The sequence below is a fragment of the Dromiciops gliroides genome, chromosome 4, assembly GCF_019393635.1.
Source record: "Dromiciops gliroides isolate mDroGli1 chromosome 4, mDroGli1.pri, whole genome shotgun sequence".
Taxonomy (NCBI): Eukaryota; Metazoa; Chordata; class Mammalia; order Microbiotheria; family Microbiotheriidae; genus Dromiciops; species Dromiciops gliroides.
Genome location: NC_057864.1, coordinates 133,270,226 through 133,292,564, shown reverse-complemented (window position 1 = coordinate 133,292,564; position 22,339 = coordinate 133,270,226). Strand labels below are relative to the sequence as shown.

At 39.3% G+C, this 22,339-nt stretch overlaps 1 protein-coding gene and 1 long non-coding RNA gene across 2 annotated transcripts; one reads left to right on the top strand and one right to left on the bottom strand.

Moving 5' to 3' along the window:
- The first annotated feature begins 1,194 nt into the window (after positions 1–1,194).
- LOC122726327 (cytochrome c oxidase assembly protein COX20, mitochondrial) lies at positions 1,195–18,351 on the top strand. Its single transcript, XM_043963987.1, has 4 exons — positions 1,195–1,357; positions 16,654–16,768; positions 16,876–16,939; positions 17,966–18,351. Exons 1-4 carry the CDS (start codon positions 1,316–1,318, stop codon positions 18,105–18,107), a joined length of 363 nt encoding a protein of 120 aa, XP_043819922.1. The 5' UTR covers positions 1,195–1,315; the 3' UTR covers positions 18,108–18,351.
- On the bottom strand, positions 6,565–21,338 carry LOC122726328. The gene is made up of 4 exons (XR_006352791.1): positions 20,884–21,338; positions 18,919–18,986; positions 14,178–14,264; positions 6,565–7,081 (listed from the first exon to the last, which is right to left on the bottom strand). It is a non-coding gene; the product is annotated as an uncharacterized LOC122726328 (long non-coding RNA).
- Between the last annotated feature and the right edge of the window lie 1,001 nt (positions 21,339–22,339).

Genomic DNA, 22,339 nt, shown 5'->3' with positions numbered 1-22,339 from the left:
CTATGAGACTTCAGACAGCTGACGGCCAAGTGGCCACAGAACGTACACGCATGCGGGGGTGGGGGGTTGGGGAGTCTATATACTTATTTATCTAGGTTATTCGGCTCAAGGACAGGGACCCGGTTTTGCATCCACCGTTTCAGAAAGCCAATGCTGAGGACGCATCCAGAGCTCTGCAGCCCTTTTCATCAAAATTTACGGTGCCCTTTATCTCTATCAGACACCAGAATTTGGGGCCGGGGCTTTAGGGGTTTACGGCCATCTTGCAATGATGGCCTCCCTTGCTCCCTTCCTGCCTCCCTTCCTCCTCCGTCAGGCCAAGGCCTGGCTTGCCCGCCTCTTCTATCCTTTGCCTTGTGCTCAACACCCCGATTCACCGGCCCGGCCAGGCAGACTAGGCCTTGATGCATCTTCACCCACAAAGTGCCAGCCTCCATTTTGTCCCCCAAATCTCCTTCACGGGTGCCCCCGCCTCGTGGGACTAACGCACTTTCGTTTCCTTTTTGTGCCCGAGAAGTGGGGGACTTGTCAATACGACTTTGGGGGAAGGGTTTCTCCGCCGTTTGAGGTTTAATATTAAACTGGTGCCCCGTGAGGGGGCCCGAAGAGGGTTTCTCAAGGTGGCCCCAGACAGACCCGGGTGACTAGTGACGTAACGCGGGGGCCCGCCCCCTGGCTGCAGCGGACAGAGAGGACGCGGGTCGGGCCTCAGAGGACAATGCGCCATTATCTCGTCCCTTCCCCCCCCCCCCCCGCTCCCCCCGCTCCCCCTGCTCCACCATCCCTGGCCCCTCTCGCCGCTTTTCCCGCCCCGCGCGCGCTCCCTCTAACCACCCCCACATTCCCCTAGCACGCGCATACGCGCGCACGACTGTTGGGAAGAAGGCGAGATTGGGGGGGGGGGCCAATAGGGAATGGTAGCCGCCTGTACGGCGTCCCCTCCCCCTGCGTCTCTCGGGACTCTAGCGGCGCGGTTGCTTCAGGACCTAATTCTCCCCCCTTGCCGGCCCGTTCGTGTACAGCGGGGAGGCGGAGTTAGGGAGCGCCCTAGGAGAAGGTTTAACCTATTTCAATTAACAAAGGAGCTGTCCCGAGGCAGCGGCCACTTCGAGGAGCGCCGCAGTGTGATACTGCAGTTTCTAAAATGGCGGACGTTGTGTTGGCAGGGGCGGAGGGAGGAGGGAGGCGGGAGAGGGAGAGCCAGGGAGAACCCAGAGTGAGCTCGCGGGGGAGCGCGAGAGCGTCCGCTCTAGGCGGCACTTCTCGTTTGTCTCCGTGGTGTTGAGTGAAGGGCGTGCGGCACGGGCTTGTCATCATGGCAACTGAGACCGAGGCCGGGGAACCCGGGAAGGGGAAGGTAACGGGAAGGGCGGGCCGAGCGGAAGGGGGAGCCCAAGCGCCGGCCCACACGAGCTGTCGCTTTGATCGTCTCCAGGGCCGGAGCTTGGTGCCTCGCGGCCGAGGTGGGGGAAGGGGCGGCTGTAGTGCCGGGGAAAGTGAAACGCTCGGGTCAGGGGTCGTGCCTGGCCGCGGGGCGCACGCGGGGATCCCGCTGGGCAGTGGTGCTCTCCAGCGTCAGTTCTCGGGGTTTTAGCCATGCTTTGGCCCCATTTTTCTCCATTTTAAGACCCTCGAATCTCAGGTTTTGGGCAAGAATTAAGACATACCTAAATTATAATCTAATCCAAACGGTGAAAATTGCACGAAGGGCACGCTGCCTTCCCTCCAGGACTATATTGCGCTTCGTTGTGGGGTTTTACAGAATTGGGGGTGTTAGGAAAGGGGAAAGGAGTCGTTAACAATTTCCTTACTATTATATTTGCTACTACAGTACATTAACTCCACATAGTAAGTACCGTAGGGATAGGGACCGGACAGGTGATTTCAACTGGTATAAAACAGGGTTTGGTTTGATTTTTAAATAAAACTTCTTCCACCGATGCAGATCAGCACCTTAACGAAGTGCTCCGGTTAAAATTAAAATACAATAGAACGTAAGTTCCAAGTCAATATATAAAGACACGGGTCTTTATATTTTGGTGGCCCTCATTTCTATTTGAGTTTGACACCACTGGCCTTAAGACTGAGGTTATGGTCACACAGCCAAGTCATATATCACAGGCAAAATCTCTAACCCAGGTTTTTCAAGTTTGATGGTCAGGTCTCAAAACACTAGACAAAAGTACATAGCTATAATCAAATTCTATTTAATCCATCAAAAATGTAGGAAGCATCTATTGTGAACAAAGCACTGGCAACACAAAAAGAAGGTCGACTATAGGGAGAAGGAACAACATTTGGGGCAGGCACCAATAACTTTGGGAATTAAGAAAGCAATTTATGAGTTCCAAGAGGCAAAAATAAATAAGGGAAAGAAAACACGGACAAGGATGATGGGCAGCCTGGGCAGCCTTGGAGATAGGCTATTCTGTAGAAAAAGGAGGCCATTTTGGGTGGAATATTTGAGGGAGAGTTAATTGTGATTCAGTCTGACAGAAGCAGGAACCAGATGGTGAAGGGCTTTAAATGCCAAAAGAATTTGTATTTTTTTATATTTGTTGAATGAATTAGACTTGGTAACGTAGTGATTCTGATTCACATGCAGCCACAACAATTGTTAAGGTTATATTTTATGGAAATCGTGCAAGCCATATTATAGGGTCTCTTAAATACTACCAAATTGACAAACTGAGTATATAGCAGGTTCTGAGTATAGTAATCATGCTTTTCCTTGTCAAAATGGAAAAATGTTTTTGAAAGATTTATAAGTGTACAAATATACATATATACACACACACACACAGTCTATAGGGGGAAATATTAATTGCATTAGATTATTACCACAGAGGTCACCCTGAATCTGCTGTGGTCATTCATGACCTTATGCAGTATTATCTGTAAGGTTTTTTTTCAGTGGAGATTTCCATGTTTTTTAATAGGATGAGTAGTAGGAATACAGATACTAGAAATAGCCTTAGTACTTTGAAGTAGAAGATACTGAAAGTTCACGTTTTGTACATTTTCATCTAAATTTCACTAAGAGGTCAGTTAACAAACACTGTAATATTTTACAGTAAGGTTAAAAATGAAATAAATCTCTAATATATAACTGGTACATTTATTTTTAATGTTTGACCACATTTTATTATACCTCAAAATTTAAATATGGTTAAAATGTGGTATTCTTGGCCCAAGTTTGTATGCTTGCAAAGCTCAGTGGAAATCTGGCACTTGAAATTCCAGATCCAGTTTTGTAATGGACACTATGACCTTGACTAAGTCAGCACTTAACCTGTTTCCTCAGCTGTAGACAGGAGTTAATACTGATGTATATCCCAAGGAGTGCTGGATGAATTAACTGATAACTGTAAAATATTTGGGAAATGGAAAAAGTGTAATTGTTTTCAAATCATTCAATGCATAGACACTTGCAAGCATGATTTATTGGCAGGTGTTTTTTGTCACTAGTTTAAATGTTACTGATGGAGTAGGAGTGACTTCCCAATTTCATCAATCTAACTAATCTTTATGAGATAGTTATAGTAAATGAGGGTGATTTGCAAAGAATTTTTAAAAAACAGAAGCCTTAGACTAGACTTGGATATGTCTGCAATTCCAAGGAGTTTTTAATGACCAGAATTGATTAGACAAAAATATGTAGAATAAGGAGGTATTTTAATCAAGTTAACTTTGATGTCTTAAGAACTCTGCTCTATAGGGGCAGCTAGATGGTGAAGTGGATAAAGCACCGGCCCTGGATTCAGGAGTACCTGAGTTCAAATCCAGCCTCAGACACTTAACACTTACTAGCTGTGTGGCCCTGGGCAAGTCACTTAACCCCAATTGACTCACCCCACCAAAAAAAAAAAAAAAGAACTCTGCTCTATTTCCATACTAATCAAATAAATTTCTCATCTGTAATTTGCTTTAACATATAGACCAGGAGTGCTTTGTGCAAATAAACTGGTACCAGTTATCCTACAAGATATCTCCCATTGTGAACTATTAAAGAAGATTCTATTTTATGAATCTCTTTTGAAACTGGTTACTATGATTCAGTTCCTGACTCTGATCACCACTGTTAAAATCAAGTTTCTAAAATGCGGAGCTGAAAAGCAGATAATAGAACAGAAGAAGCCAGTGAGAAGTAATTAACTTTTTAACTTTATTTTTTATAGACTCATGTCTATAATCACCCCATTCTGCTAGGACATTATCTCAGATATACTTGAATAATCTTATTTGAAGATCATTTCCTTTATACCTTAATGTATAGTCTGCATAGATTTTCATTTAGCCCCCTCAAAATATTTGGTGAACAAACTTATAGTGATGAACATTTCATTAGATTAATGTTTATTTTCCATTAGTTACATTTGGGTCTTTTTACTATTTGAGAAGAATTCTAATTAGCAACACACTTTATATATCATTTGTGAGTATCTTGTTAAAAGTTTTTCCCAGTCCCAGAGTTATGCTCAATTTTCATGCATCAGGGATGTTTCCTCAAAACTACCCCCCCCCAAGGGGCAGCTAGGTGGTGCAGTGGATAAAGCACTGGCCCTGGATTCAGGAGTACCTGAGTTCAAATGCAGCCTCAGACACTTGACACTTACTAGCTGTGTGACCCTGGGCAAGTCACTTAACCCCCATTGCCCTGGGGGAAAAAAAAACACCTACCCCCCCCAACAATCAAAAAGAGGCAGATTTAATCATTCATCCATCAACAAGCATTTATTATAAACACCTACTATGTTCCACATACTGTCATAGACACTTGGATATAAAAGCAATTGTAAAAGGGTTCCTCTCTCCCCAAGAAGTTTAGATTCTAATAGGAGAAACATGTATACAATTCAAATAAGGTGAGTTTGGAGAAGGCATTAGGGATCAGATGAGGGGACCAGGAAAGACCTCCTGCAGTAGGTGGTGCACGAGCCTCATGAGTCTTGAAGGAAACCAGGGATTCCAGCAGGCAGAAGTGAAGAGGGACACACTTCCAGAACTGGTGGACTGCCAGTGCAAAAGTCATGGAGATAGACTTTTGTGGGAGGAGTGGCAAGTGGGCCATTGTGGCTGAACCATGCTTTGCAGTAGATTGTGTGGAAGGGCTTATGAATACCACTAGACCGTCTTTATTCTGGCAAAATAATATAGTAAAATTTTAATTTACATGTAGGAATAAGATTTCTTGCCCTTTTATTATGTATTACTATATGTAGTAAATTGCTACCTACCATGATTTGGTCATGTTTAGTTAAGGATGATTTTTGGTCACTTTTCACTTAAGAATATTAGTAAAATAGCTACTTTTTTTTTGGTCATAAGGTTGTAGTTACTAAAGAGACCAGGGAAATGTTAAACGTTAGGCATTATAAGTGGAAGTAACTCAAAGAAACCAATTATTGGGATCTGTAACTTTCTATTTGTTAAAAATCTTTTAAAATACCACATGCATACTGAAGATAGTGCTTTGCCTTAAATTAGCCATAATCTAAAATCTAATGTAAGTAGACTTAGAATCTCCACAGAAGAAAGATCAGATGATTTATGAATAAATGACTTTAGGTCATGTCCTACTAAAATAAGCAGGTTGGTATAATATCTGCAATGAGGACAAAACTTCTAAATTTGTTTGCAGTATAATCAGTCAATAAACATTTATTACCCTCTATTTTGTTCCAGGCACTAGCTGTGGATACAAAAAGAGGCCAGAAAGCTCCTACCCTCAAGGAGCTCACAATGGAAAAGACAAGCAAACAAATCTGTACAAGAAATCACATGCTGGAAAAATAGGAAATAATTAAAAGGGAAGACAATAGAATTAAGAGGTTGAAAAAGATTTTCTATAGAAGATTCGATTTTAATTGAGACTTGAAGCCTGTAGGCAGAGATGAGGGAGAGCATTCCAGTCTTTGGGACAGCCAGAGAAATTTCCAGAGGAGCTTCAAGATGGGAGTCTTAATTGAATAACAGCCAGAAGGCCAGTTCCACTAGATCAAAGAGTATGTGGCAGAAAGTCAAGTAAAACGTAAGAAAACTGGAGGAGTTAAGAGACAAGGATGTAGTGGGTTCATTTCTACAGCCTACAACCTAACTAGCCTTAATTAGGCTAGCATTTTACATAGTGCCTAAAAAACCTTTACAAATACAAATATCACACTGTATCCTCACAACCATGTTTACAGATGTTTACAGAGTTTACAGATGAAGAAACTCAGGTTGAGTTAGGTTAAATTACTTGTCCAGGTCACATGAGGCAAGATGTGATCTTAAGTCTTCCTGATTTACAAGTCCAGTATGCTATCTACCATGCCACTTGACTGACCCTAGGGCAGGGGTTCTCAACCTTTAGTTATCAAAATGTTGAAATAGCAAGTTCATGGCCTTAGGTTAAGAACTCCTACTCTGAGGTAAAACTTCTTAAAACTGGATTGTGGGGCAGCTAGGTGGAACAGTGGATGGAGCACCGGCCCTGGATTCAGGAGTACCTGAGTTCAAATCCGGCCTCAGACACTTAACAGTTACTAGCTGTGTGACCCTGGGCAAGTCACTTAACCCCAATTGCCTCACACACACACACACAAAAAAAAAAAAGAAAACTGGGTTGTGATCCCATATAGGGTCATATAACTGAATGTGTAAGTCACAAAAAATTTGGAAACAGTAAAAGGTTATATATACACCTATCTTATATACCTACATACTCATAATCAGGTAAAAATTTCTTGGGCAAGTGGAAGAAGTTCAAAAAGCCCTGCTCTAAGGGAATGTGTTACCAAAAGAAGTTAGAAAAACTACTTACCTGGTGGTTTTTCAAAATTAACTATTGTGGCTATGTGGAATATTTTTTTTGTCTTACTAGAGATGCCAGGCTAGTGCCGACTGGAATTTGTATCTGTCTACTCTGAAAGGTTTGGTGCACTTTAGGAAATTGTAAAGCCACCCCTTCAGGAATAGTTGTTTTACTTCATCTAAGACCAGCTTCTTGGTAAAGTCATAAAGAATTCCCTTTTTAATTAACCAAAAAGTTGTCAGCTGTTAAAACTTCCTTGAATGAAGACCAGCAATTTTTAATTACCTGCTGAAAGGAAAAAGTGGAAAGAAGACAATCAACAATTAGTGGACAATATAAGAAAAACACCTTCGTCTATGTTAGGCTAGGACTGTCTAGTCACCTTCTCTTCATACCCTTCACTTCTATGTACACAACTTGCCTGAAAATGGTTCTGCCAGGATGTGATAGTAAAGGCAGTTATTCTGCTGCCTGTCATATCAACTGGCCTACTACCCATTGCCTGTACACAACATTCTATCTCCTATCACCATCCCATTATACAAGCACTGATCATCACGATTGGGGTCTTTCCTCACCTCTGCTTCTTAGCATCCTTTAGACAAGACTTCACTCAGAAGGTGTATCTCCTGTTTCCCTACTGTAGTTAGTGCTCTTTTTCTGGATTACTTTGCACATCTAGAATTTATTTTTCTGTGTATGTTATTTCCTCCAATATATAAAGCTCCTTGAGAACAGGAAATATTTTCTTTGTATATCCCTAGTGCCTTTCTCAAGTAACGTAGCTTGTCTAATGAGTAAATGCCTACCATGGTTGTTACATTCTATGCTAGGCAATAAGATGTTGCAGGGTGTGTGTGTGTGTGTGTGTGTGTAAGAGAGAGAGAGAGAGAGAGAGAGAGAGAGAGAGAGAGAGAGAGAGAAAGAAAGAGACATATAGTTGTGATATGAGCCTTACTAGATATAAAGGGCTTAAAGTATTTCAGTTCTGCCACCTATTTGCTGTATAACCTTAGGTACATCATTTAAATCTCTCTAGATTTCAATTTCTTCATCTTGTCAAATTAATTTTTGGACTAGAAGACCTCAAAGGTACCTTTGAACTCTAAATCTATAAACCTAAGGGAGATCATTATACAGAGTAGGTAGGCCTGGAGGAGTGGTTTGAACCGTTCTTTACAGTGATTGGTAGGGTTTAGACAGACATGAGAAAATAATAATCGATATATTGGGGGACCCAGAGATGTTAGTTCTCCACTTAAAAGGTCAGCTGTCCTCTATCTAGGTCAAACCTACCTGACCCTAAGCTAACAAAAGGAGCTTTAGGTGGAGTTTTTTTTGTTTTGTTTTGGTCTAGATAGCCCAAGGACTTACCAATGGAGGGGGTTATTTCTGTCATCCTTGGACTGCATAATATAGCTCACCTTCAAGTCATGTCAACCAATAGATTTGAATAATGCTATCCAATTAGATTTGATTAATGTATAACCACCCATCTCTTATCCAAAAGGGATAAAAAACCTGCATGTTCTCTGGAACCACATGAGCTTTTGGGGGGCTTTTTTCCTGCTCACACTAACTGGCATGTTGAACTGTTCTCTGCCTCCTCTGTCAGATGACTTGGGACCATGAGAAGATAAGAGGATAGGTGGTGAATCTCTTACTCTGATATATTGATAAATAATAAGTTTACCCAAAACTTGTAGTAGTCATGTAAATGTCACAGAGCACTGAGGACATTCCAGCTGGAAACAACGAACAAAGGCTTGAAGATAATTCTATTACCTAGATTGGAGGGTCTGGACTTTAGGAACAGAACAAGGATATAAGGTTTCATGGGCAGGTTAGAACTACATCTTAGAGGGCTTTAAAAGCTGGGCAAGTTATGGATGTGATGTGATTCACTAACCAGTGATCTGGGTGGGGGAAAATGCAGAGATTATACTTAGATTAATTTTATTTTTAACTTCATTTGCTGCCTTCATCAATCTAAATAAATAATACTAGTCTTGTTTTTTGTGGGGTGGGAGATATGTTACTTTGATATCAAGATGACTGAATAGGTTGGAGATCAGAAATGATCTACAGGGGCAGCTAGGTGGCGCAGTGGGTAGAGCACCAGCCCTGGATTCAGAAGGACCTGAGTTCAAATTCGACCTCAGACACTTACTACTTACTAGCTGTGTGACCCTGGGCAAGTCACTTAATCCCAACTGCCCTGCCAAAAAAAAAAAAAGAATGATCTACAACTATTAATTTACTTCACTAATAATAGTAACCAGGAACATTTTGTTAAGCTACAAATTTTCCAACCAAGGTAAACTTTTGATGGTTTCCTTGAGACAAAATGGGGAAGAGAGATGCATGGGCTGTATATGTATGAGTGACCGGAGATGGCAAAGGTTGAGCACTAAGAAAACCACTGCATCTGGGAAAGCTTACAGCTATGCTATGTCAGAGAAAGGACTTTTCCAACTTGTTTCCAAAAGATAGTGACTAAGTAGCCTGCCTACAAACTGGCATCCCAGAACTTAATGTATTTCTCAACCATGTAATATGTATAAAATTGTGCTACAATTTATTAAGTTACTTTTTCTTATGTGTCACTGATAAAATTTTGGGGTTTTGTGCCCTTAACCCCATTTCCTTACAAGTCCTGTGATTTTTATTGCAGTTTTGCTTTTTGAGAATGCAGAATTAGCAGGATTACACACATATACACTAAACTGAATGGAAGGCACTGATATTAAGGGGAATCAGGAAAGGCTTCTCACAGAATTTTATCTGGAACTTGAAGATTTGAAGCCAGGAGCTAAGATGACTGAAAGTACCCCAGGCAGGAGGAACAGCCAGTGAAATGCCTGTAGTTTGGAGATGGAGTGTCTTGAGGGTAAGGTCTAAGAAGCATTTTGAATGCCAAAAAGAGAATTTTCTATTTGAGACAGGAAGCCACTGAATATTGGCTGGGGGCTAACATTGTCAGATCTGTGCTTTAGGAAGATTAATTTGACAGCTTAGTGGAGGATGCACTGGAGTGAGGAAAGACTTGTGGCAGGGAGACCAACCAGCAATGAGAATTAGCCAGGTGATGGGGGCCTGCACTGTCAAGGAAGAGAGGAGCTGATGTTACAAAGGTGAAATTGATAGGACTTTGCCAACAGGTTGAATAGAGGAGGTAAAAGAGGGTGAGGTGTCAAAAATGAGATCTAGGTTGAAAGCCTGGGTGGCTGAATGATGGTGCTGCTGCTGTATGTCAAATTCTATATCCTGTAGAAATTTTTTTTTTGTTTTTTGTTTTTTGCAGGGCAATGGGGGTTAAGTGACTTGCCCAGGGTCACACAGCTAGTAAGTGTCAAGTGTCTGAGGCCGGATTTGAACTCAGGTACTCCTGAATCCAGGGCCAGTGCTTTACCACTGCGCCATCTAGCTGCCCCATATCCTGTAGAAATCTTAAACATGTCCAAAACTGAACACCTTTTCCCCCAAAACCCTTCCCCCTTCCCAATTACTGTTTATTTGGTTTTTTTTTTTTTTTGGTTTGTGTTTTTTTTGTGGGGCAATGGGGGTTAAGTGACTTGCCCAGGGTCACACAGCTAGTAAGTGTCAAGTATCTGAGGCCGGATTTGAACTCAAGGACTTCTGAATCCAGGGCCAGTGCTTTATCCACTGCGCCACCTAGCTGCCCTGCAGCACCACCATCTTCCCAGGCATCCAGAATGCATTTCCAACTTCCTATCAGATGAGCTGTTTTACCCATGTTTAAGATGTCTACAGGACATCAAGTTTGACATGACTGATAGGCATTTGGAAATGCATTCTGAAGGTTAAGAGAGGGGTTAGAGCTGCTAAGTAAATCTAAGAATCATCAGCCTACAGATAAAACCATAGGAGCTGATGAGATTACCAAGTGAAATAGTATAGAAGAGGGCTAGAGATGATTGTCAGTATCAAAGGCTCCAGAGAGGTCAAGAAGGATGAGCATTTGGAAAAGAGCATTAGATCTGGCAAATTAAGAGGTTAGGGAGAGCAGTTTCAGTTGAAGTTGGAAAGGAAGATCCTAGACACAACTCTCAAGGAGCGTAGCTGCAAAAGGGAGAAGAGATATGAGACAAGAATTACTAGTGGGGATGGATGGTTTTTTTAAGGATGAAAGAGACACAATATATTTTCTAGGAAAGAAAATGGGGTGAAATGGGATCACTCATCCATGGAGGAGTTTGCCCTGCATGTAAGATGGGGTGAATACGTGGCAGAATGCACCTGGGTGAGGGATGACAAAGAAGAGTACTCTCTCAACAAATGGCTTCAACTTTTTTAGTAAAATAAGATAACCTATCATCTGATTTTATGGTTTCTTAAACTAAATTAGAACCCTTATAACAGAAACTGCCTATTTCTTCTAGTTAGCCTGCATCTTGTTATACTAGATGCACAGGTTGTCAGAGAATCACTCATTTCAGCCAGTTAGTCCCAACCAACTTTTTTTTGGGGGGGGGGGCAATGAGGGTTAAGTGACTTGTGCAGGGTAACACAGCTAATACTTGTCAAGTGTCTGAGGCCAGCTTTGAACTCAGGTCCTCCTGAATCCAGGGCCAGTGTTTTATCCACTGCACTGTACCACCTAGCTGCCCCCACCCCAACCAACTTTTAAAAGAATTCTTGGGGGGCAGGCTAGGTGGCGCAGTGGGTAGAGCACCGGCCCTGGAGTCAGGAGGACCTGAGTTCAAATCCGGCCTCAAACACTTGACACTTACTAGCTGTATGACCCTGGGCAAGTCATGTAACCCTCATTGCCCTGGCCCCCCCAAAAAAGATAACCATATGGCATAATCTCAGGGCTTTTCACCATCTTATTTGCTGTCCTCTGGATGAGCTCCAGTTTATCAACCTCCTTAAACTGAAAGCAGGACTCCAGATGTAGTCTGACCAGGGCAGAGAGGTAGTACTATTACTTTCTTCTTGTCTAAGTGCAAAATACCATTCCAATAATTGATTATCTAAGTGAAGCTTTCAAAGTTGCTGGATAATTTAGAAAAAAATTTCCTTGGGGGCAGCTAGGTGGCACAGTGGATAAAGCACTGGCCCTGGATTCAGGAGTACCTGAGTTCAAATCCAGCCTCAGACACTTAACACTAGCTGTGTGAACCTGGGCAAGTCACTTAACCCCCATTGCCCCGCAAGAAAAGAAAAAAGAAAGAAAAAAATTTCCTAATTTCCCATTCTTTTACAACCCCATCCAAACAAAACTTAAACTGACTACCCCTTTTTTCCACCATACCAATTTTGTGTTCCGCTTAATATAGTTTACAAAATAGTATATGGTTATATCCCACAAAACTGCTGCTCCTTGCAATCTTCATCTAAATAAAAAAGTCTCCAAGGAAGCTCTTCTCATATCAGGATATTTTTAAATCTCGGTTGGATAGTCCTTCACAACAAATTCAGTATTTTATATTGACACGTGCAGCTATTTTGCTATGTGGCTGCTAAGTCCTTATGCACAGGAAGAATCATTAAGTATACCTACAAACCAAAACACAGCTGTTAGGTCTAATTTTAGGACAACTATCGATAGCATCCCTTAAAAGAAACAGTTTTTTTATATTGCTATTTGCAAGAAGAGGTAATATATAGCTGATAGGGGGAACAGGGGGAAGCAGAAAATTTAAAACTTGACTGCTTCTCTCTCCCCAACCTGGTCTTAATTCTTACCTATACCCAAAGAAACAACTACCTCCAGTGATATAAGACAATCCATTGTTATTGTGATTACTAATCATTACCTGCCTTCATGCCATGCTTAGCATTTTTCTCTACAGCATAATCCATTTTAAGTAGCTAATAAACAATTGTACTAAACAATTGGGACTAGAAATTCCTCTAATGGGGGCAAGAGAACTTTTCCAGCTATTAACATTGCTTCCCCATTCCTAGTAATCCCCAACCCCAGCCCCTTGTCCTTACTTGCACAGTATACACTATCCTGCTTCCAAGCATAGGGTTATAGATATATACAAGTCTTTGGTTTAAAACTTTCAAAAGTTGCATGTTCTTTTCCATCTTGGTTTTTATATTTCAATCTGGACCATTTTGTTATATGCAAATAACTTTAAATTGTATTAAATTACTTGTACTTTAAAATTAATTTTACCTCAGTTTTCTAAACAACTTTTAAACACTTGTCTTCATTGATATAAGGAATTCCAGAAATCAGCCACTGTTCTATAGTAATTCAGCTAGAGATGATCTGATCCAGAGATGGAACCCAGGCTGCTTGCCTCCCAGCCTAGGACTCCATCCACTGCATCAATTGGAGAAGAGCACAAGGGTTTCATCTTGACATAACTGCATGTGTGACTTCGGGCAAATCATTACACCCTTGGGCTCTTGCTCCTTAGAACTGGAGCTTTTAAGAGACCAAAGAGGTCATCTACCACCCTCATTTTAGAGATAAGGAAGCTCATGCCCAGAGACAGTTACTGGGGGTATAAATAAATGGAAAACACTAATGAGCCTCCATTTCCTTATCTGAAGTGAGAACCTGAACTAGTTAGTGGCAAAGGTCCCTTCCCTGAAATCCTGTGATCCTAAAGGACTACCTGCTATGTAGCTTGTGCCCTGTGTATCAGGTCTACAGAACAGGAACAAGGGGGACGGGGACACACCACAAGTTTAATAAAAATGCATAAAACAAGATAGCATCTAATAAAATGTATATTTTATGCACACACACACACACACACACACACACACACACACATACAAAATTTCTAAACTCTTGCTTATCTGGACTTTGTGAGCTCTTCATCTGTCTTTTACAGTCTCCATTGTTCCCCTCTACAGTACTACTTCACTCCTAATACAGCTCAGTTTTCCTGGATGGTATTGTGGTGCAGTACCAAGAACCCTAAATTTGTTATCAGGAGTGGATTTGAATGCTGCCTCTGCCATTTACTACCTATGTTACCATAAGCAATTTACTTCCCTGCTGAGACTTCACTTTTCTTCATCTGCAAAATAAATATTTGACTGAATGACATCTAAGGTCACTTTCAGCTCAAAATTTATGATCTTATAATATTTGAGTCTCGATTTTCTCATCTGTAAAATGGCAAAAATTTTATTTGTGCTATCTCTTATTCACTTTCACCTACATCTCACTTGATTCTCACAAGAGAAGTAAGTAAAATTCCACAGATGAGATTTTAAATCAGTCGAGTCAAGGATTTGGTGTTCTTCAAAGCCTCACAATGATCTTGGTTATCAGGTTAGCTGTTCTGCCTCTGCTAGTAATGAGCTATGTGATGTTGGACAAGTCCCACAACCTCTCAGGCCCTTTGTCTGATCTATAAAGGGACAAAAGGAGCTTGGGCTAAATTACCTGTGTACGATTCTGTGGCTCTTCCTGGGTAGCCTCCACCTCACTGGTCTGGTTCTTTTCTTAAGTTTGACTGTTCTTATCTCAGACCTAGGATAACCAAACATCCCTGTTTACATAAATAGTCTTGACAACTTACCTGAGACTCTTTCAGGAAGAGCAGGCAGCTTTATTCTTCTGTTTAAATGTCCACAGTGTAGGTTCTAAATGGGTTTCCCAAACTATTCTGGTCCTTAGTTAAAACTCAAGTTATTGTCTCTCTTGCCAACTTGGCAATTAGTCATGTACTAATTTGTGATATGTCTTGTATAGTGTTTTTATATGTTGATGTGTACTGCTATATTCTATGTATTCAGTCACCAAAACAAAATTTTAAAGTATCATGGCTTGTATTTGCTTGGTTTTGTTTCCCTGCAGGCCAGCAGTCTCTTTTATATAGTAGATACAAGTCACTTTCTCAGTTCTAAGAATCCTCTTTTAAAAATCAGTTTAACAAGGGGGCAGCTAGGTGGTGCAGTGGATAGAGCACCAGCTCTGGAGTCAGGAGTACCTGAGTTCAAATCCGGCCTCAGACACTTAACACTTACTAGCTGTGTGACCCTGGGCAAGTCACTTAACCCCAATTGCCTCACTTAAAAAAAAATCAATTTAACAAGATAAAACAACTCATAAGGCCATTTCAAAGGAATGGAAGAATTGCAACACACATTGATAAAGGGAATTACACCTGGAAAAGATCAAGGACCTTTGAAATATTGATGTAATTTTTACTACTCTCTTTACTTCAATCCACTTTACTATTATATGGACATGTTATTTGTCAGGTTATATAATAATAAGGGACCCTAGAGATCACTTAATCTAAGATTTTCCATTTTATAGATGATAAAGTTAAGGCCTAAGATGGCTCAGTACGTAGCTTGTTACTGCAGAAAACACCTGCAACACATCTCCTAACTACTAGGCCAGTGATTCTTCTACTTAACATACTTTCAATACCCATTTCCTCTTGTTGTTGGTTTTTTGTTTGCTTGTTTTTAGTGAGGCAATTGGGGTTAAGTGACTTGCCCAGGGTCACACAGCTAGTAAGTGTTAAGTGTCTGAGGCCGGATTTGAACTCAGGTACTCCTGACTCTAGGGCTGGTGCTCTATCCACTGCGCCACCTAGCTGCCCCGCCCCATTTCCTCTTAACACGTAAAAACATATTAAATTTTCTTCCAAACAAAATAAAACTTCCCTAGTCTTATGGCCATGACCATTTATTTTCCTGAAGTTTCAAAAACTTCATCTACTAAGAACTTGGTTAGTAATAAATCTTAGCATACAGCAAAAGAATAAAAGGCACAAAAAGGTGGGCTATGCCTATGGTAACAATATAGCTGAGGTTGACTTTACAAGTGACATAAGACTAAAGGAATAAAAGCTGGAGAAAATATTGTCATTATAAAATTAAAAACATGTTATTCTGCTACAAGTAAGACATAAGACTGAAAGCTGTAATCTTATTAGCAGTTTTGGTTCAAAATAGATTTCCATTATGGGGAGGGGGGGGGGGAGGAGACAAGACACGACGCACTCGAGCAGTGTGTGTGTGTGTGTGTGTGTGTGTGTGTGTGTGTGTGTGTACACACACGTGCATTTTGTCCCAAACCCAAACTACTTGCTAGATTCACCACTAGGTTTACATTTTCAGGATTGGCTAACCCAACTAGCCAGCTCCCCAGATATATCTCTGTGTGTATATACACAATCTTTTTTTTTTTTTTTTGTGAGGCAATTGGGGTTAAGTGACTTGCCCAGGGTCACACAGCTAGTAAGTGTTAAGTGTCTGAGGCCGGATTTGAACTCAGGTACTGCTGCCCCCAGCAGCTAGGTGGCACAGTGAATAGAGCACCGGCCCTGGAGTCAGGAGTACCTGAGTTCAAATCGGGCCTCAGACACTTAACACTTACTAGCTGTGTGACCCTGGGCAAGTCACTTAACCCCAATTGCCTCACTAAAAAAAAAAAATTAAAATTCCCTAATTAACAGCTGGTTTGGTAAATCACTAACAAATTCATCTGAACAAAGCTTTCTGATCAAAATTTCTGGATTTATTTTATATTCAGTAAACTTACTGTCTACTTACACAATGTCACACAATGTATACCACAGGTTTATGGTTCCAATAATTAAGAGATAATGGAACATTCTTGGTTTTTATAGTGACATTTGAATTTTTTTTAATTATAAAAGCATTATCATTTTCCAGTTACATGTAGAAATAGTTTAACATTTGTTTTTATAAGATTTCTAGTTTCAAATTTCTCTCCCTCCCTCCCCCCTCCCCAAGACAGCAAGTAATGTGATATAGGGACAGTTGAATTTTTAAAAGGGACAACTTGAGCATCAGGAATATTTAAGGGAAGAGCAGATGTTCTTGTGAATGCCATCTCTAACACACTTGAAATTTTTTTTCCCCTTTTTCTTTAATACTAGTCCTTTAAGCTTCTAGGAATTTTGGACGTCCAGAATGTACCTTGTGCACGAGACTCTCTATTCTATGGCTCCTTAGGATCTTTCTTAGCTGGCTTTGGACATTTTTTATTTACTAGTGAGTATTTGCACTTCAAAAATTTCATATATCCATATGAAAATGTTTTTATAGTTGCAATAGTCATAGTGACTAAAACTAACATCTGGGTGATGTTTATTTAATAGGTAAAGTTAGAAGATCTTGTGATGTTGCAGTGGGAGTATTTATTTTGGGAACTTTAGGATGCTGGTATGTATGCTTATTTTCTGGACAAACCTATGTTTATTATACCAAAGTATACAAAGGTTTTAATTTTTTTTTTAACGTGACAGTGAGTGTTAATTACTTGCCCAGGGTCACACAGCTAGTAAGTGTCAAGTGTCTGAGGCCAGACTTGAACTCAGGTCTCTCTGAATCCAGGCCAGTCCTTTATCTACTGCGCTACCTAGCTGCCCCACCCCAGTTATTTTTTAAATGTAATTTTTTTCCTCATCGAGAAAAATACAAATTACTTTATTTTGATTATTTACATACTTAAATAGATAACTTGAATTTTAAATTGATATGGAATTTTAAATAAGTTTAACAATAAGAAAATGGTTATCATTTTATGAAACTCTCATTCTTGATATATAGAATATGTAATTCATAGTGTGTCAGGAGATCGGTGACAGGATCCACAAAAAAGCTGCAGAAGAAGAAAATTATATTATAATGCACATGTATGACCTATGACATTGCTTGCCTTCTCAATGAAAGGGGAGGGGAAGGAAAGAGGGAATTTGGAACTCAAAATCAAAAAAAAACCACAACCTGTCATACGTATTTTTTTAATACTTATAGTAAAAGTTTGGGAAACACTTAGTGAATATCAATTAGCCATGAACAATTTTTTTAATTTCATGAGTGGGGCAGTGGATAGAGCACTGGCCCTGGAGTCAGGAGGACCTGAATTCAAATCTGGCCTCAGACACTTGACACTGGGCAAGTCACTTAACCCCAATTGCCTCACCAAAAAAAAAAGAAAAAAAGATTTCATGAGTATCTGAAAATTTGCTATCAGTTAAACTATTAAACATGTGTTTATCAGTACTGTCATACAAAACTACTGGGTCAGTCCCAAATTGGAATTTAAGTGAGTATTTCAATTTGTGGTAGTTGTCATCTCCAAGCACATATTTTTTGGTCTTGTGCACAAGTAGTAAAAGAAATGGTAACTATGTATTATAAACTTTCACTATTTCAGTAGGAATTTTTTATTAATCTTTCTTAAAGGTTTCCTTGTAGATATAATTATGCAAAGGAAAGAATCCAGCAAAGAATTGTCCACGAAGGAATAAAAAACAAAATTTTGTTTGAAAGCACCAACCTTGATCCTGAAAGAAAACAAAACAGCACCAAAAGCAGCAATTCTTAATCTAGACCAGAAGGCTATGGAACAACTTAAAGCCTTACTTGAAATAACGGACTATAAGCCAACTTGATCAGCTGTAGAAACATTTAACAGCGATGCTTTTTAAAAAATGGAAAAGTAATTTTAAAAATATCTGCACTGTATTAGAAATTTCATTCTCTGTATTGTAAATGTCAAATTTTTCTGAGTGCAACACAATTTAGAATTTACTGATACTGTGATGTGAAATAAATGACAAAACAAAGTGTTTGGCATACTTGGAAATTATGTAAAGTACAAAATGTTTGTCTTTTAAAAATTATCATCCTAAGCTAATGACTTTCTGGGTTTACAACAACAGCAAAAGTCTCATTCACTTTTATCTTTCAGGAATACCTTAGCAAGTTAATGATAGTGTTTCTAGGACTCAAAACCTTGCTTCTCAGGGGCAGCTAGGTGGCGCAGTGGATAGAGCACCGACTCTGGAGTCAGGAGTACCTGAGTTCAAATACGGCCTCAGACACTTAACACTTACTAGCTGTGTGACCCTGGGCAAGTCACTTAACCCCATTTGCCTCATTTTAAAAAAACAAAAAACCTTGCTTCTCACCTAACCTTAAAAAATCACTTTTATTACATTGGTAAAAATAAATAAAATCTAATTTTCCCTGTTCAAAACAAGATTTATAATTTTCACTTGAAGTATGATTATATTACCTATCTATTCCACCTTACACTTCTTACACCTTACCTTCTATTCCACCTTACACTTTGAGAAAACTTAGTTTGCAGTCAGTTAGAACCCTTAGAAATTGTGGATGGGGGGGTTACTTACCCTTAGGTTTTTCACTCAGTCCTCATTTCTTTCTCATTCAGTATAATGGTCCATCTTTCTAGCATTCACTAAATGAAGACACAAAGATGCACTTTTAATATAAAAGTGTAAGAGCATTTCAGGGGGAAAAATACATTTTAATGTCTATTATTCTTTATTAACCTTTATCACCTACCCAAAATGGTTTGAAAAGATGAAGATGGTCATGGTTACCAAACTGACTATTTCTTATTTAATCAGCTACCACAATAGTGGGATAGTCTACATTATTTATACATGTATATGTTGTGGGTACATATGAATTGATATTTACATGTAGTAGGTATGGAGCATTGCTATGCCTATTTTTCTCTAGAAATTTCAAGCAAAGTCTCTACTACTAGAAAAATCCATATGCCTCTTATCTGTATCTTCATAGCCTTGGAGAATAGAAGCTTTAGGTACCATCAAAGTCCAATCCATTCACTTTGAAAATGAAGAAAGAAGTGTATAGAGATCATGATTTTCTGAAAGTAAGAGAAAAGGGCAGAGGGCAGCACTGGGACCTGATACAGGTTCCCCAAGCCTCATCAAAGTACTTGTTTTTTCATCTCACTTTCTTGGAGCTAGTTTCATTCTAAATGAAGCAAAAATCTCCCTTTTTCCTTTCCAAGGATTTTTGAGTTAGGCCATGTAGGTAGAAGAATGAAACTGAAGGAAACTTTTTTTTGGGGGGGGGGGGGCACGGGTTATTGAGAGTTAAGTGACTTGCCCAGGGTCACACAGCTAGTAAATGTCAAGTGTCTGAGGCCAGATTTGAACTCAGGTCCTCCTGAATCCGGGGCCGGTGCTTTATCCACTTCGTCACCTAGCTGCCCCTGAATGAAACTTTAAACAGAAAAGAAATATATGGATATAGTATTAACAGATAGTAGTAAAAATCAGTGTTAAAAGAGAACTACTAATTACCAATTCCGTTCCCCTGAGGTTGTACAGGGTTTTCAAAAATTGTTTTGGAAGCCAAAGAAATTAAGGTAGGAAAGGGGAGAAATATGGTTTAACAGGCTCATCTAAAAAGAAAAATGTTAAAGATAAAGTGTTGTACAAATGTAAATGGTATTTTGTTCTGTTCCCAACATCAAGGAAGGAAAAAAATGGAATTTGCTTCAAGTACATGGAAAAAGTACCCCTTTTCTCTTTTAAGCTATCCATCTAGCCCCTTGTTAAAGGGTAGAATAAATATTTTAACAAATGCTTGGACAAATGTCATTAACTATGGTTTTTTTCTCCCCCAAGCAAAAGTTCTTTTATGTCATTGAAGTATTCTGAAACCCAGATATCGCTGATTTTTCTTCTTGGAAACCAAAGTACTTGGTGGTTAGGGAGAGGGAGAAAACACTATGTGGTCTAAGGAATACAGACAGCTGTTAACATTTGACTTTCTTGTCTCACCTACTTTATTCAAATCATCAGGACCAGGAACAATCCAGATATTTAAAATACAAATTATTCTAATAGTGTGGAATAAACAGGAAACTGAACTGGGAGTCACAATCACTTGGGTCCCACTTTTGATTCTAGTAATTCTAATTGTCTAAGACAAGATAATTCTCTAGGCTTTATCTACATGTAAAATGAAAGTGTTGGACTAAATGATCCCTAAGCAAGCCATAGTCCTAGGAAATAAGCAGAGCTATGATTGAGGGAGAGGTCACCTTGTAGTGAAAAATTTTGTATAAACTGGACATCTGGCTAGACAAAAGAAAACAGAAATAAAAGTTGCACAATATTTTACTTGTAAATGGAATGTATTATCTACTGAGTAGTACTTTGACTAATTTTGAACAATTAGAACATTTCAAAATGTAAGTAGCTGTGTAATAAAGTGTTTTATTTGGGGGCTACCTGCCAGAGTAGCTATTTCTTGGATTGTAAGCTACTCTCTTAATATTTTCTAATAATGGTTTTAATAAAACAGACACCTACCTTTCAGAACTAAAAGGCCACCTGGGGCCATCAGCAGCACAATTTCCTCCACATTCCATTAATTCAGAATTTTCAGTCTAGGTGAAATGGCAGTAGGTACCAGCTAAACAGCTGATGAAATAGAATGGTGGTAATTAGAAGTTTCAGTAAAAATGTGGCTCATTATCTGTTACATGTAAACAAGGTGTGTTCAGTGTTCTTTAATGCTTTTCTTTCCTTTATCATCCCACCATTTTCTGTAGTATTTGCTTTTAACACCTCAAGAATAGGACCAGATGGCCATGGGGATTTAAAGTTAACTGGGAAATTATTTAGACTATTGGTTCCAAACAGGCAAAGGTTTGTAACCATGTTTGTGGCTTGAGCTGATGATGGTCCCATGAATCTTAAGATAGCCCCTTTCATCTATATTTAAAACAGGAATTTTTTTGGTATTAAAAAAAGGGGTTACAAATTTCTCGGCAAACACTAGGTTCATCCCTTTTGCTATTTTTTTAAAAATTACTAACATCTGAGATATTTTTTGAGGCCATTATGGAGTAGTAATCATCATGGAAATTCATTTAACATCTTTTTCCCTAGAAATGTTTTTTTAAAAATTCCTTTTAGTGACACCTTATATTGTTGTACTCCACAGGGAGTTAATTCTACCTCACTTGGATTTACGTCTTTAATAAAATATTGTAACAAGCTAGAATTTTATCCATGACCCTTTTTCAGTGTCTATCTAAAATCTTAAAATCTCCTTTTTAAAGATTTTCAAATGTAAAGTAGCATGTCACATGTGAAAAAGCCTGCCACTAAATTTTCAAATTTCCTTTACCAAATTATCTTAAAACTTGTTGTAGAAAAAAGTATTCTAGTCTAAGGTGATGTTTCTAAATGAAAATTTAAATTCCATCATATTTTGCCTTAAATATGATAATTTGAGGTTTTTAGGTGAGCATGAAAGTAACTGTAAAGAATGGAAGTGTTAATAGTATATTAATTCCAAAACAACATTAAATTTTTCCTATTGCATTTCTCACCTTCCTATTTTGATTTTTCCAATTTTGACGAAACATTTGTTCTTCATATGGTTTTCCCCAGTGGACAACTGGTCAACAGAATGGGCAAATGGGGGAGCCAATGGGACTCCTTTTCCTGGCTTTTCCAACTATATTTTGCTTCACTAGGGTTGGTAGGCTAGATTTCTTAAGTTCCTAAACCTTCTGGCTCCAGAGTTCTGATTGTGCCATGTTTCTAAGATAGGAAACAGCACAGCAGTTCATTTTAGAATTGTGTGCTCAATTGAATGTCAGGATTTTGTGGTAAAAGGGCTATCAACTGCTCATTTGCCTGGCTGGTGAAACCTGAGTTATTGCCAACTTTCAGCACTCTCAAAATACTAAATGGGTATCTAATATAGAATGAATAGCATTTTTAATTTAATAGTTTAAGACAAACTTTGTAACCG

Excerpts from the sequence above, each read along its gene's own strand:
- LOC122726327 (XM_043963987.1), top strand. The coding sequence starts at position 1,316 with ATGGCAACTGAGACCGAGGCCGGGGAACCCGGGAAGGGGAAG. Across the intron at positions 1,358-16,653 it reads GGGAACCCGGGAAGGGGAAG|TCCTTTAAGCTTCTAGGAAT; the intron begins GTAACGGGAAGG and ends CTTTAATACTAG. Across the intron at positions 16,940-17,965 it reads TTGGGAACTTTAGGATGCTG|GTTTCCTTGTAGATATAATT; the intron begins GTATGTATGCTT and ends TCTTTCTTAAAG.